The sequence below is a fragment of the Atractosteus spatula genome, chromosome 19, assembly GCF_055471065.1.
Source record: "Atractosteus spatula isolate fAtrSpa1 chromosome 19, fAtrSpa1.hap1, whole genome shotgun sequence".
Taxonomy (NCBI): Eukaryota; Metazoa; Chordata; class Actinopteri; order Semionotiformes; family Lepisosteidae; genus Atractosteus; species Atractosteus spatula.
In genome coordinates this window covers 1540970-1553807 of record NC_142724.1, presented here as the reverse complement: position 1 = coordinate 1553807, position 12838 = coordinate 1540970, and the positions used below count along the sequence as shown (strand labels likewise).

At 46.4% G+C, this 12838-nt stretch overlaps 1 protein-coding gene across 2 annotated transcripts; it reads left to right on the top strand.

The window, feature by feature from the left end:
- Positions 1 to 1260: 1260 nt before the first annotated feature.
- On the top strand, positions 1261 to 9677 carry eif2s2 (eukaryotic translation initiation factor 2, subunit 2 beta). Of its 2 annotated transcripts, none has more exons than XM_088937209.1 (9): positions 1261 to 1415; positions 2585 to 2765; positions 3212 to 3312; positions 3775 to 3907; positions 4259 to 4359; positions 5316 to 5464; positions 7008 to 7064; positions 7342 to 7427; positions 8384 to 9677. In XM_088937209.1, the coding sequence occupies exons 1-9, from the start codon at positions 1401 to 1403 to the stop codon at positions 8557 to 8559; spliced, it is 999 nt and encodes a 332-aa protein (XP_088793335.1). In that variant the 5' UTR covers positions 1261 to 1400; the 3' UTR covers positions 8560 to 9677. The 2 variants fall into 2 exon arrangements, with proteins under 2 accessions (XP_088793335.1, XP_088793334.1); XM_088937208.1 differs by having other exon boundaries at positions 1262 to 1415; positions 3775 to 3919.
- Positions 9678 to 12838: the final 3161 nt, after the last annotated feature.

Sequence of the window (12838 nt, the reverse complement as noted above, 5' to 3'; positions counted from 1 at the left end):
TTTTGGCAATCAATATATTAGAACAACTATATGTATAAATATTTTTTAATTCATACATAATTCTCTGTTCTAACTGATAACTCTCATACTTCTGATTGGGCTGATGTTTTTATGAAATATATGAATATGTGAATGTTGTTGAAGCGTATATTGTTTAATTAAAACCATTCATTTTCTAGCCCCTTTATCCAATACAGGGTCACAGGGGAACCAGCACCTGTCATGGCAAGCAACAGGCACAAGGCAGGCTACACCCTGGATGGGACGCCAGTCCGTCACAGGGCACACACATACTACTAGTATTACTAGGGACAATTTTTCCAGCAATCAATTAACCTATGTCATTGGGCTCTGGGAGAAAACCAGAGCACCCAGAGGAAACCCACATGAACATGGGAAGGACACACAAATTCCACACAGACAGTGCCCCAAGAATTGGACCCAGGACCCCAACTCTGCAAGTACCAACTGTACTAACCACTGTGCCGCTCTGCTGCCATCCATTAAACACATGGTAAATATAGATACCTTGACCATCTCCAAGATGGGTCAAAAGTAGAATATATATATATATAAGACCTCAGCAGTATCAGGCATGTTAGTGGAAGTACAAGCCCCTGGCTCTGTGAACAGAGTGTGAGACCACTACCCTAGCTCTGAAGCCCCTGAGCTGCAGCCAGTCCCTACGCATAATGCATGATGAAAACAGGAACATTAATGAGACATACAGTACAGTCATTATAGTAAAAGATCATTAATGGCTGCAGGTGCAAAACCTATTCATAACCAATTTGTTCATCGGGTTTTATTTTTTGAATGTTTTTAATGTAAGTGCCAGAATGTTCTTGATTTGTTTACCAATCATTGCATCAGCTAGATGGGAGGAAATGTGGAATAATGCTCAGGAATAGGTGTTCTTAGAAATGACTGTTGCTGGACATGTGTGCTAAGGGAATGGTGATTTTCAGGCCTACCACAGATTTCACTGGAATAAGGGATGATGAAATAGGCTACATGTTTGTCACAACCCCCATGTTGGCAATAAGACATTTAATTTGGATGCATTCATTTAGTAAAACAGGCTGATTTTTCTTCTGTTCAGGGGAATCTAAAGTAATTAAATATTTCATTAGCTTATTTAAATAAAGATGCAAAAATGCAACAAAAAACCCCGTAAACCGTAAAGGTAGAACGCATCTTCCAATTTCCAGGTGCGCGACGGGAAAAAACTACAAATCCCGTCTGCGGCGCCGCGCATGCGTATTTGGGGACGGGACAGCGGCGCCTGCGCGGGTTTCGGAAGCTGACGCAAGAAGCCTGAGGTGCTGAGCGAGAAGAAAAGAGCGAGGACGGAGCAGCGCGATCGAGGAAATTCAGACGGGGGACGACAGGACGCGAACATGTCTGGCGACGAGGTGAGTGGAGAGCGGAGAGTGTCGTTACGCTGCTCTGTGTGTGTGCTGCCTGGACCCCTCGGAGGCCGAGTAGCGGACCCGGCGGCGTGAGGCCTAGTCCCCCATGTGAGCGAGCGGCCGCCGGCTCCCCACGCCTGCAGAAACCACGCACACGCGTGTCTTCCTGGCTGCACTCACACACACACACACGCACACGGGAGAACGCAGCTCCGGGAAGGCTCGTCTCTTCGTGGTAGATTTACAGATGAGCGGCGGGGGGCATTTCCTCCACGTTGTCCGAGAACCCAGGATCGTCTCTCGATGCGAGATACACGGCGTTTTTGTTCTCCCAGGCGAGCAGGCCGTGGCGTTAAACACGTCCCCTACCTCTTTTGGCAGTGTAGCAAAGTCATTTTCCTGCGTGTCTCCCCGCCTCCCCCCGAAGCGCCCAAGCGGGCGACTCTGAAGCACCCCGCAGCCTGCCGAGAGGGTGTGGGAGCCGGGGGCAGCGAGCTGTTCGTGTGCTCAGAAATACCGGGCTGTGAACATACTCCCCTCCCTTCTTTTTGTACAGAACAAGATCATCATATCAGTGTAATGTTTCCACCAGTGGCTGTGGGTGTGAGTGGGCGCCCCTATTGTTAATTCGGTGTGAGGCTGCTGGGGGGAGGGAGGTGACCCCTGATATCCGACCCTTGTGTTGCTGCCGAGTGTCCCGAGCAGAGCAGTCTACCTGCACGTTGAAGGGTTAATAGACTGGTGAGCTGGAGCAAGTCCCCCCACTACTCGCAGTCGGCTCTGTGGAGTTCATCCGTTTGAAGGGTAAAAAGATGAACCAGACAAGACGAGTATAGACTACAGGAAAGAGTTCAAAACCAAGAACATGAGGCTCTTTCCACAAATAGTTGTGGGAGCGTGGAGCAGGCATGTTAAAGCCGAAGCTCCTGAGAACCAGCCAGGCGTGGTGGGGTGCTCTCGTTTGCAGCCTTTCTCGTCGTCTAGTTTTTCCTGTCGCGACATTGGGAGACGGAAACGGTGATCTCTCGGGTGTTGCGGGGATTCCTGTGTCTCCTCTAGTGGGGCGCCCGCAGCTGGTGCAGTGGAGGTGTACTGGGGCGCGTTATCAACTCTTCCCGTTGTCGTGTGCAAGCCATGGCCGGCCCTCACGGCGCTCTGCCCTCTCCCCGCAGATGATCTTTGACCCCACCATGACCAAGAAGAAGAAGAAGAAGAAGAAGCCCTTCATGCTGGAGGAGGAAGGGGGCGACGCCCCCAGCGAAGACGCCCAGCAGCCCGAGGCCAACGTGGCCGAGCCGGAGGGGGGCGAGGACAAGGACCTGGAGCTGGACGAGGACGAGGGCAGGAAGAAGGGTGAGGGAGCATCCCTGCCTCCCTGCCAGCGGAGGAGTGGAGCTGGGATTGGTGTTCAAGAATATTCCCACTGACGTGACCTTCGCAGCTCTCATGCCTGTGGCTAGTGAAGACGCACACATATATACGGCTGAGCTAGTCTGACTCTGTTGCTTCCTGTATACTGTTGAACTGCTTCTATTCCAAAAGCATACATTCATGCTTTAATGAAATTCTTAGCATCTACTATGGGACAGATTTAAATGATCAGTTGTGATTTTAAATGAGTTAATGGTGTCTGAGTTGGTTGTTTTCAAACCCAGTTCTCTGTTAAAGTTGTTTGTTTTTTTCCACTATGCCTTGGAAAGGGCTGTTTTCTTTCTCGGTGTTTTGTTGAGAGCAGAGTCTGAAAGCATTCTGGTATTCTTTTCAGCGTATTAATTTTTTTTCCATTTTAAAATTTACAGAGGTGTCAGATGATCTCGATGACCTGAACTTCTTTAACCAGAAGAAAAAGAAAAAGAAGGTTAAAAAGACGTTTGATAATGACCTTGAGGAAGGAATAAAGGTCAGTACCAGAGGATCACCACTGTGCGTGTTCACATGCCACATCTGAGAAACATGACCAGAGAGGTGGTGCTCCCAGTTTGTGATGAGAAACTGCTCCCCTCTTTTGTGTTAATTTTGTGCATTAGAATAGCTGTTTGTGTTGAGCACCATGAAACTAGAATATCTGTTGGTTGTATTTGTGTCAGAAGACTCAAAGCCAATTTTATTCTTAATACTTAATTTGCGAGTTCAGTGCTGTGCAGAATTCTGCCACGTGTGAGATGTATGTTGTAAAGGAGACTTGGCATGATTGATTTTTGACATGCAGAGCTGTAGTTTGCTGTGGTTTCCTGCCTTCATATATCGGACTGGAGGGGGAACCAAGTCCCAGATACAGAGGCAGGCATCCCGTTCCCTCTGGCCTGCTCAGAGCTTGTGTGGGGTCTCTTACTGTTCTCGTGCTCCACCCTGCTGCCCTCAGGAGTTGAAGATTGAAGGGGAGACAGAGGCCGTAGAGGATGATGACCTGGATCTGATGCTGCCGACCAAGAAGAAGAAACCCGTCAAGAAGGTGGAGTTCCAGGACGAGAGCGAGCTGCAAGACCGCGACGACGGTAGGTCTGACTGTACGTGCGTCTCGCCGGGAAGGCAGTGGTGTTGCACCCTGTCATGGTGTTGAAGTCTGACGCGCACTTAAAAATGTGGACATTTCTGGCTGATTTTGTCTTTTGAAGAGAAACACACATTGTTTTATGCAGTTATAAGAGAGGGTGCGAATAGCTGTTTTGTTTTCAGTTACGTGACTTTTTCACGGCAGCGCTGACAGTGCTGGTTTCTGAGATTTGTGCCTTATAGCCGGTCCCCGACACTCGGCACATCTTGCAATCACCTTGCGTCTTCTGACGGCCCCCCCAGAGAGGGGGCTGTGTGAATGGGTTAGGTGACGCCGCTGACTGTTTTGGCAGCACCCGAGGATGAGGACGGAAAGAATAACGACGGGATCACGTTCAGCGCGCAGATGGGGCCGTCCTGGGCTGGGACGGAGCGGGACTACACTTACGATGAGGTGAGGAGCTCTGCCCACCGCGGCGCAGTGCCCACGCCGGCTCTTCGTCTCCGCGAGGAGCAGGCAACTCACTTCTTCTCCATTTTTAATGCGGTTTATAGCTTGGGTTGGGATACACCGGGTGACTTTTTAACCCATGTTTTGAGGAACATACTTTTATCAGACATTCAACCCAGACTTTGACTATTTGCTTAGTAAGAAACCTGAAGACACTGTAAGTGTATGGCTGTTAGCCTCACCCCAGGCTCCTGATTAAATACTGCTCTGGGTTTTGCAAAGTCTGTCTCCTCTTAATTTAGCAGTTTGGCAGTTTAAAATCGTTTCTCACTCCTTCCCCTGATCTGCTGTGCGGTGGAGCTCCTGTGTTGCACGAAGGGGTTCCAATCCTGTCTGTAAAGTGCTGTGCGATTGTGTTTGGAGTGGTGGGGTGGCTCTGTGGCTAAGGATCTGCGCCTGTGGCTGGAAGGTTACCGGTTCGTAACCCGCGGCCGGCAGAGGAATCCTACTGTATTGGGCCCCTGAGCAAGGCCCTTCACTCCAACTGCTCCAGGGGCGCTGTATAAATGGCTGACCCTGCGCCCTGACCCCAAGCTTCTCTCCCTGTCTGTGTGTCTCATGGAGAGCAAGCTGGGGTATGTGCAAACACAAATTCCTAATACAAGAAATTGTATAGGGCCACTAAAGTGATCTTATCTTATCTTTTGATCCTCGTTATAAACTGTGAGCAAATCATCGCCTGAATCTTTTTTTTATGCACGACTTCAATCAAGAACAGTTATCCAACTAAATAGGAATAGTATAGGAATAGGAAAGTACGAATCTGGAATTCATACTGGGTTAATATTGCAGTTCAGGTTTTGAATCCCGTGCAGCGGGCTGGATGCTCAGAGAGCTGTACAGGAGGTAGGCGCCGCCGCCTTGCGCGCCTGTCCTTCACTCGATGCTCTCGTCTGCAGCTGCTGAACCGCGTCTTCAACATCATGCGCGTGAAGAACCCCGACATGGTGGCGGGAGAGAAGAGGAAGTTTGTCATGAAGCCGCCGCAGGTGGTCCGTGTGGGGACAAAGAAGACGTCTTTCGTCAACTTCACGGATATCTGCAAGCTGTGAGTCCTTCCCTTCCTCTGGTGCAGCTTGACCGTTTAACCGGTTTTGACTATGGACTGTGGTATTTTCATCTGGCCCGTTTAAAGAGGCAGGCGTTTCAGTGTGACACTTTACCTCTAAGAATGACACAGTGCTGGATATCAGAGCATGCTGCAGAGAGACCAAGGCACACGATTCTAGTGTCGCGATACCTCAGTTAACGGAATAGATTTGTTCCATGTTGGTTCACTACCTGGAGCTTAACCAGAGACACCAGGAGATGTTCCAGTGTAGTAGGAAAATATAATTTTCAAAAATAAAGGAAATGGGTTTTAAAACATGAACATTGATGTTTAGATCTGCTGCTAGGGTCAGTTGATTGCTAGATAGCCAGGTGTGGGCGACTCACGAGCATCTTCTCCGATTGGCCTCCGATGACGTGAACAAACCCCTCTGCACCCTTTCTGCTGATGCAGCCCGTTGCTCCGTTTTTAATATGTAGAATCACTTCGCATGATTTCTTGGGTTTATTTTTTCAATACTTTTGCAAAGAAAAGATGAGCTTTGTTCCCAGAGCGCTAGCAGATTTATTTATTCTTTTGCTGAGTAGATACCTTTGTTCAGGGCACCCTTAAGAGCTAGAAAATTTAAATTAGTTGCAAGTATGAGCCACAATAGTATGGGTGCAACAATGAAAAAAGTTGCTGATTAAAACAGACTGGCCAGAAGATCTATGAAAGATGACTAGTCGCCAGATTATGGCACAAAGCCTGCTGTAGGGAAATAAACTGAACTGTTCAAAGTCATCGTACACAGCCCAAGAAACGCAAGCTGTCACAATTAAGGAAACAAACTTTCAACTGTTTCCAGAAACAGCCAGTCGTCAGCTGTGGATTAAAATACAGTGAGTTTGACCTTTTCTAAGGATCGTTGCTGCTTTAAACTAATATGTTCTATGATTGAAAAGGGAGTCAGATAATGGAGGTTAATTATGTACCTGCCTTTGGCTGCACTCCCTGAATGAGAGGGGTTGAAAGTAAATTCTGCTGGCTGCCAGTATTAGTCATTGTTCATGTATTTGCCTTTTTGCTTCAGTGTGCTGTTCATACGTCTTTGTCTTTTATTTTACACTTACTGTGTGTAGGAAAAACTCATATTTTCCGCATTTCGTGTCGAATTGAAGTGAAGTGATATCATAAATGAAGTCCCAGCTCCTTTTCCTCGTCTTTCTGCTCTCCCCCTGTTCCCCCTCACGCTTGAAGAGGCTGAAGAGGTTCCACTGCTGATTTTTTTTCTCGTTTTTGCTTCTTAACGTGGAGTTAAACACTGCTTGTTTCTTTGCAGTCCACTCTCCGACCCTGCCCTCTAACCCTCTGTGAAATGAGCTTATTGAAATATGCGTAAGCAGTTAAGTGGGAGTGTGCTTCTGCGCGTTTTGATCCATAGTCCCGACGCCCATTGTTTGAGAATGCCGAAAAGCGAAGGGCTATTATTTGTTCGGGAAGCTGTCCTTTTCACCGGAGCTCACTCTGACCGCTGTTTCCTTTTCTCTCTTGTTGCTAGATTGCATCGTCAGCCCAAACATCTCTTAGCCTTTTTATTGGCTGAGTTGGGAACGAGGTAAGTTGCTGTTGCTGACCAGGAGGCGCTGCTGTGTGTCTCTTGTTCGTCTGTGATCTGGGGAAAGAGAATAATGGACTAGGAGTAGAACCTCAAGTCCATTCTGACTGAGCTGCGCCCCCTTTTTGAGGGAGCTGCTGATCACTGATCCCCAAATTGGTCATTCCTGTTTGTCTAGAGAAACCTGTGACTGCCTGGCTTGGCCAAGAAGTTCTTGTTTTCCTTTTATACTCTTAATGATGGGTTGGATTGATGCACGCTTGTGTCATCTTCACAGTGGTTCCATAGATGGAAACAACCAGCTTGTGATCAAGGGAAGGTTCCAGCAGAAACAGATCGAAAATGTGTTGCGAAGATACATCAGTAAGTGCGACTTCAAAGAAACGTATTTGACTTGACATGTTTTTATTGCTAAGTCCTAAAAATGCTGATAAGGAAAGCTGTTTTGCACTGTCATGCTATGTTTTAGAAGTATAGACTTATATTTCATGGTATGTTTGGCATTTTGATTAAGCCCGCTGTCCTTTCCTTAACCCTTTTATGGTCTGTGGAGATTCCAAATCCTGGCAAGACTTGGACAGTAGTGGAAATGAGTGATTTGAGGGCTCATAAGGCCTGGTGGGACAGTAGAGTTTTGTCTACTAACATTATACTACAGGTGGACACTGGCCAGAGTAAATCTCCCAAAGAGCCAGATGTGAATTTTGTGTCCCTAAGAGAGAAATTTAATCTCAACTGATTTTTTCCACACTCTGCAAAGTATGAATGAAAAAAAAGAACAAAAGAACAACTTTTATAATTTTACCAAACATTGTTTTCAATGGGCGAGTCATTGGAGCTGAATCCATCGATACACCCTGCTCCTCATCCTTGAAAAATGTAGAAAACTGATAATTTTATGCATTGAAGTAATCACCATATGCACACGCCTTGTATAAAACAAGCATTTGACCAGCCTTTAGTTAGCGTATTCAACATGGATGTTTTCACCAGTGGTGCAGAGAGACCTGTCCTGTTCCCAGAAAATATTGTGTTCTAGTGCTCTTTTCCAAAACGAAATCAAGCCATGAAGGCTGAAACAGCGCTTGCTGTCGTCAGAGGGAGTGGATTTGGAATAGCAGGCTACCAGATTAATTGTGACTCCGTGAGAGCTGGGATGCTGTACGTCCCTGCCAGAGTTTGGCCTAGATGCTTTTGAAAACCCTTGGTCAGGTTGTTTGAAGGCTAGCTGCCGTCTGTGTGCGTGTCGTCTGAGCGGACTGACTGCGTGGCCGGGTGCCCCTGGTGTCTGACGGTGCTGTGCCATGTGTGCCCCACAGAGGAGTACGTGACGTGTCACACCTGCCGCTCCCCGGACACCATCCTGCAGAAGGACACGCGCCTCTACTTCCTGCAGTGCGAGACCTGCCACTCCCGCTGCTCCGTGGCCAGCATCAAGACCGGCTTCCAGGCCGTCACGGGCAAGAGGGCGCAGCTGCGCGCCAAGGCCAACTGACCCGGCCGCCCTGGGGCAGGGGCCGCCTGATGGGACTCCTTCTCCGAACTGTGTGGGTGGGTCGGCGCCGGGGGGAGCCACGCCTGGCCAGGACGGGCCCGGTGGTGATACCCTCCCACTCCCGGCGATCTCCAGTGGTCCTCCGCCCGCCCCGCATGCTACACCACCGCCTGTGGTCACCTGGTACCCCCACTCCCTGCAGGCTTCAGCAGACCTGGGTTTTTCCTCCCCTCATTGTTTTTTTTTTTTATTCTTAAAATAATCACATTATTAAATCTCGTTACTTCAGTACTTTATTAAATCAATGTGAATTTACAGTTTAACGGCAATGGGAATTTTTGTCTCCTGGGTTAATTGGAGAGGTTGTTTTGAACGTTGCCGTCGGATGCATTTCATGCGGTCTGCTCGATACTGCTTTGACCCCTGGAGTGTCCAGCTCATTTCAGCTTTCCCATGTTCCTCTCTGCAGTGCTGGGAGCTCCTGGTGGAAGATGAGAGCTCATCGACGCATGATAATACAGCACTGCTTCATTTGCTGCTTAAGAATGATGTGCATTTTAGATATGAGCTCATGTCCGTAAAAATTTGGCTTGGTCCAGGAGAAAAGCAAGCCTGCTATGGTAAACATAAGTCAGTGTTATTCAGGTGTAAACATACTTAAAAAGAAATATCTACTGATTTTTAGTCATTGGTGGGGAGTGTTGGAACGGACTTAGTTTTCAGTTTGACTAAATGTTTTGAATCTGGCAAACAGTGTCTTGTGGCTGAGAGTTTGGTGGGTAGGGTTTTGATTGAGAAACGAACATGCATTCTCACAAAAAAACCCTGAACACAGTCTTTAGCCAAATGATTTTCATAGCCCATGTCCTTGACGTGACATGATTCCCAAACTACACTGCCAGATAAAAGACTGTGCTCTCACCACCACTCCCAGCATAAAGGAATAAACATGTTGATGTGCCAGGGTCTGGAGTTGCTAGGACAGGGCTTATTTCCTGGAACCGCTGCACACTGAGCAACAGCTTTAGCACCTCTTGAAAAAGTTAGTGAGTGTGTACCTGGCGTATTCCCAAATTAGCCCTGTGAAAATAAAGAAAATTCTCTTTGGCTTTTCCTGACTTGTAAAGCTTATATGCATTTTTTTTGTGTCTTCACTGCTTCTGGCTTGATGAGCAGGGAGGAGACTGGCTGTTGGGAGAGGTGTAAAAGTTGGAATGTGTTGGTGTTCCCATTTTAAGAGCTGCTCACTGACCAAACGGCATGGCCTAAATTCTCATTAACATCACGGTTTTAAGCAGAACCCTGCCAGACAAAGCTGATGCTGCTGGCTGCCTGCTCACTACCTGTGTAAAACTTCAAATCTACAGCGCAGTTCTGACCTGGAGACATTTTTGTGGTAAAAGAAGAAAACCATCATGTATTAATCTGTTGGGGGGGAGGTGTCTCTTCTCCCAGCACATGCTTTGCAGTTTTTGAGTGGGGTAACATTTGTTGGCCAAGCTGTAAAATTCCGGTATCATCTCCACATTCTTACTGGCAGCACGGAAGCATTTAAGCTTTTACCTCTGTCGGACTGTTTCGTGAGCTTTTGCACTTGGCCCCTCTCTGCTGGTCCAGAAAAGCTTTATTCAGAAACAAATTCCAGATGGCCATCGTAAATTTACCTCTAGCATGTTTTATTTCAGAGTTGTGCAGGAGTTTTAAAGCTTGCTCTTTCAGCACAGGAAAAAAAAAAAACCCACAAAATCCAATTTGAAGTAACGTGTCCAGAGCTGAACACGTGGTGTTTGGTATGCTGACTGTCTCAGTCATTTCTCCCCTCACAGAGGGCACTTCAGCATAGCTCGGTCTTCATGGTCAAAACGCCAGAAGACGTCAGATCTGGAGTTTGTGGGGCGGGCAGGCAGGACCTTGGAAGACAGTGTTGTAAATGTGGGCTTTAGCAGGAAAAGCAGAGGCTGGACTATATTTTTTTCAAATCTAATGTCTAATTGACTCAGGGCTTCCTTTAGGAATCGGTCCTGGGTGGAGGGGCGAAGACAGCACCTGGATTGTATGATTTCTAGTCCTCCAGCCCCTTTTCATCTTAAAGCTCTTCAGAATGCTAGCCTGTTCTCTTGCCCTGTGCTTGGAATTGGAGCAACTAAAAATCCCTTTATCCCAGCTGGGAAATTGGTTCTGCACAGAAGTTAAAATAAAAAAATAATTTTGGGTTCCACTCCAGTATTGGTGGAGGGCTAGGTTAATCTCTGAGTCATTCACTTTCTGTCTTAAAGGTTTGGGGTGTAATGGTTTTGTTGAAATACTGCATGCATATCTAGAGAGAGCAGGCCTCCTTGGTCCTGCCTCTTGCAGTGAGCTATTTAAACTGGGAGAATTATGATTTTTTTTGCTGCAGAAACATTTTGCTTAGTTTAGCACATTATTCTTCACAATTAAATGATTTTTCAGGCAAACAGGATGCACAAGCTTTTCCAGCTCTGTAGTCTCCAGACCCACAGAAAAGTCTTGGCAGAACATTAAGAGGCAGGAGCTCCTGTTGAATGTCACTGATCACTTGGTAGTGATTCCTGGTGGGATGATTTCTTTTGTGGTAAAGTGGTGACATTCTATCTCCTTTTCAGTTTTTATTACTGAAATAAAGCACACGGCCCTGCTGCACTGTCTCCAAGAGCCCCTTTCCAGATGGTGTTCGTGAGTAGCAGGAGTGTCTTGTTAGTTTTAGAAAGCCAGTGGAGGTGGTGCATCAGCCTCGGCCATATTGTTTCTGGTTCGTAGGATGACTTTAGTTCTTTGTGTTCCTCTGCATTTAAGCTTGTTTCTGTCAGGGATTTGTGTTACCAGTTACTCTACTGGGGAAATTATCAGTCACCCCTTTTCTCACAAATCCCACCCCTGACTGATAAACTGCACCTCCAGTGATGAGTTGGAGATAATCTTAACAGGCTAGGTTAGGGGTCTCGCACTTAATTCTGGAGTGTTTCTGGTGTTTGTTCCAACTCGAGCAACCAATTACCTAATTATTTCTTCACTTAGATCTTTTTAAGCTGCTTTACAGCTGATGGCTGAAACCAGTCACTTCATTAAGGGCACGGTTAACTGTAAATTACTTCACAGCCTGGTGAAAAGTGTTACCTAATTAACCAGTTAAAGAACAAAAAGCTGGAAGACAGCAGACCCTCCAGAAACTGAAAAGGCTTGTGAAAGACCAAACCCAGTTGAAGTGATTTCGCCTTTGGGTCTTAATACAAGCAGTTTTACCCCTCAGAGGCACTGAGTGCCGCAACCCTGTCCATGAAAGAGTGGAGCTCCGTCCTGGGCCTCATGTGCCCTGAGCTTACCATCGCCCCCTACAGCCACTGCTGTGCACAGACTGCGTCTCTAATTATTATATTGGATGGGTGTTTTTTTACAGTGTCAAGATTGAGTCCATTTCCTTTAGAGCACCTTAAAAGATTTTTTTAACGTTTCCAAAAGCTTTAAAAGTTCACTTTTGCTTTTTCTGTGGTCTGCAAAGATTTAATGAGCAGAGTCGGGTGCGCGTCTTCCAGCTTGTATTTAAGAAAAATGATCAAAGCCAATTTATTGGACCCGTGTGCGCTGGAACTAGTGCCTGGTGTGAATGTTTTTTTAAATCTGTGCCAATCTAATGAAAACAAAGCATGGCAATCATAAATTTTCTGCTTATTTTGATGATCTGGCAACTGTTCATTTTAGGTTTTTTTTTTAAGGTGATTTACATTTTTAACAGTTAACCATTCATTTTTTAATGAAAAATGATGAGCAGATTAATCAGTTGGGTTCTTATTAAGTGGAGATAAACATGTTGTTGTCTACGAACACAGAAATTGTGGAAAGCAGAGGAGGCCTGTGCTGAATGTGATTTAACCTGCATAGGAACATACTGGATTTATAGCCAGTGTATTCTAACTTTATTTATGTGGTGGTTTATTTCTCACATGGCCTCTGTTTACATTACGCTTGTATTCATAATGTACTACCTGGGATTCTGATCTGGTTCTAACTCTTCTTTGCTTAATACTTATGCGCCCAGTTTAGCTGCTTGCTGTTTGTATGCTTGCATGAAGACAATTCGGCCTATAGCAGTGAACACCAAAGACATTGGAATTGCCTACTCTTCTCTTAAAGTTGTGTACAACTTGCTACTAGTTCATCAAGGAAGGCGTCTAACCCAGCTGGAGACCTAGGAGGAGAATCTAGGATTTGCAGAAAGCGCACTATTTAAAAACTGGTTGCATTTCACAACAATTATCATTCC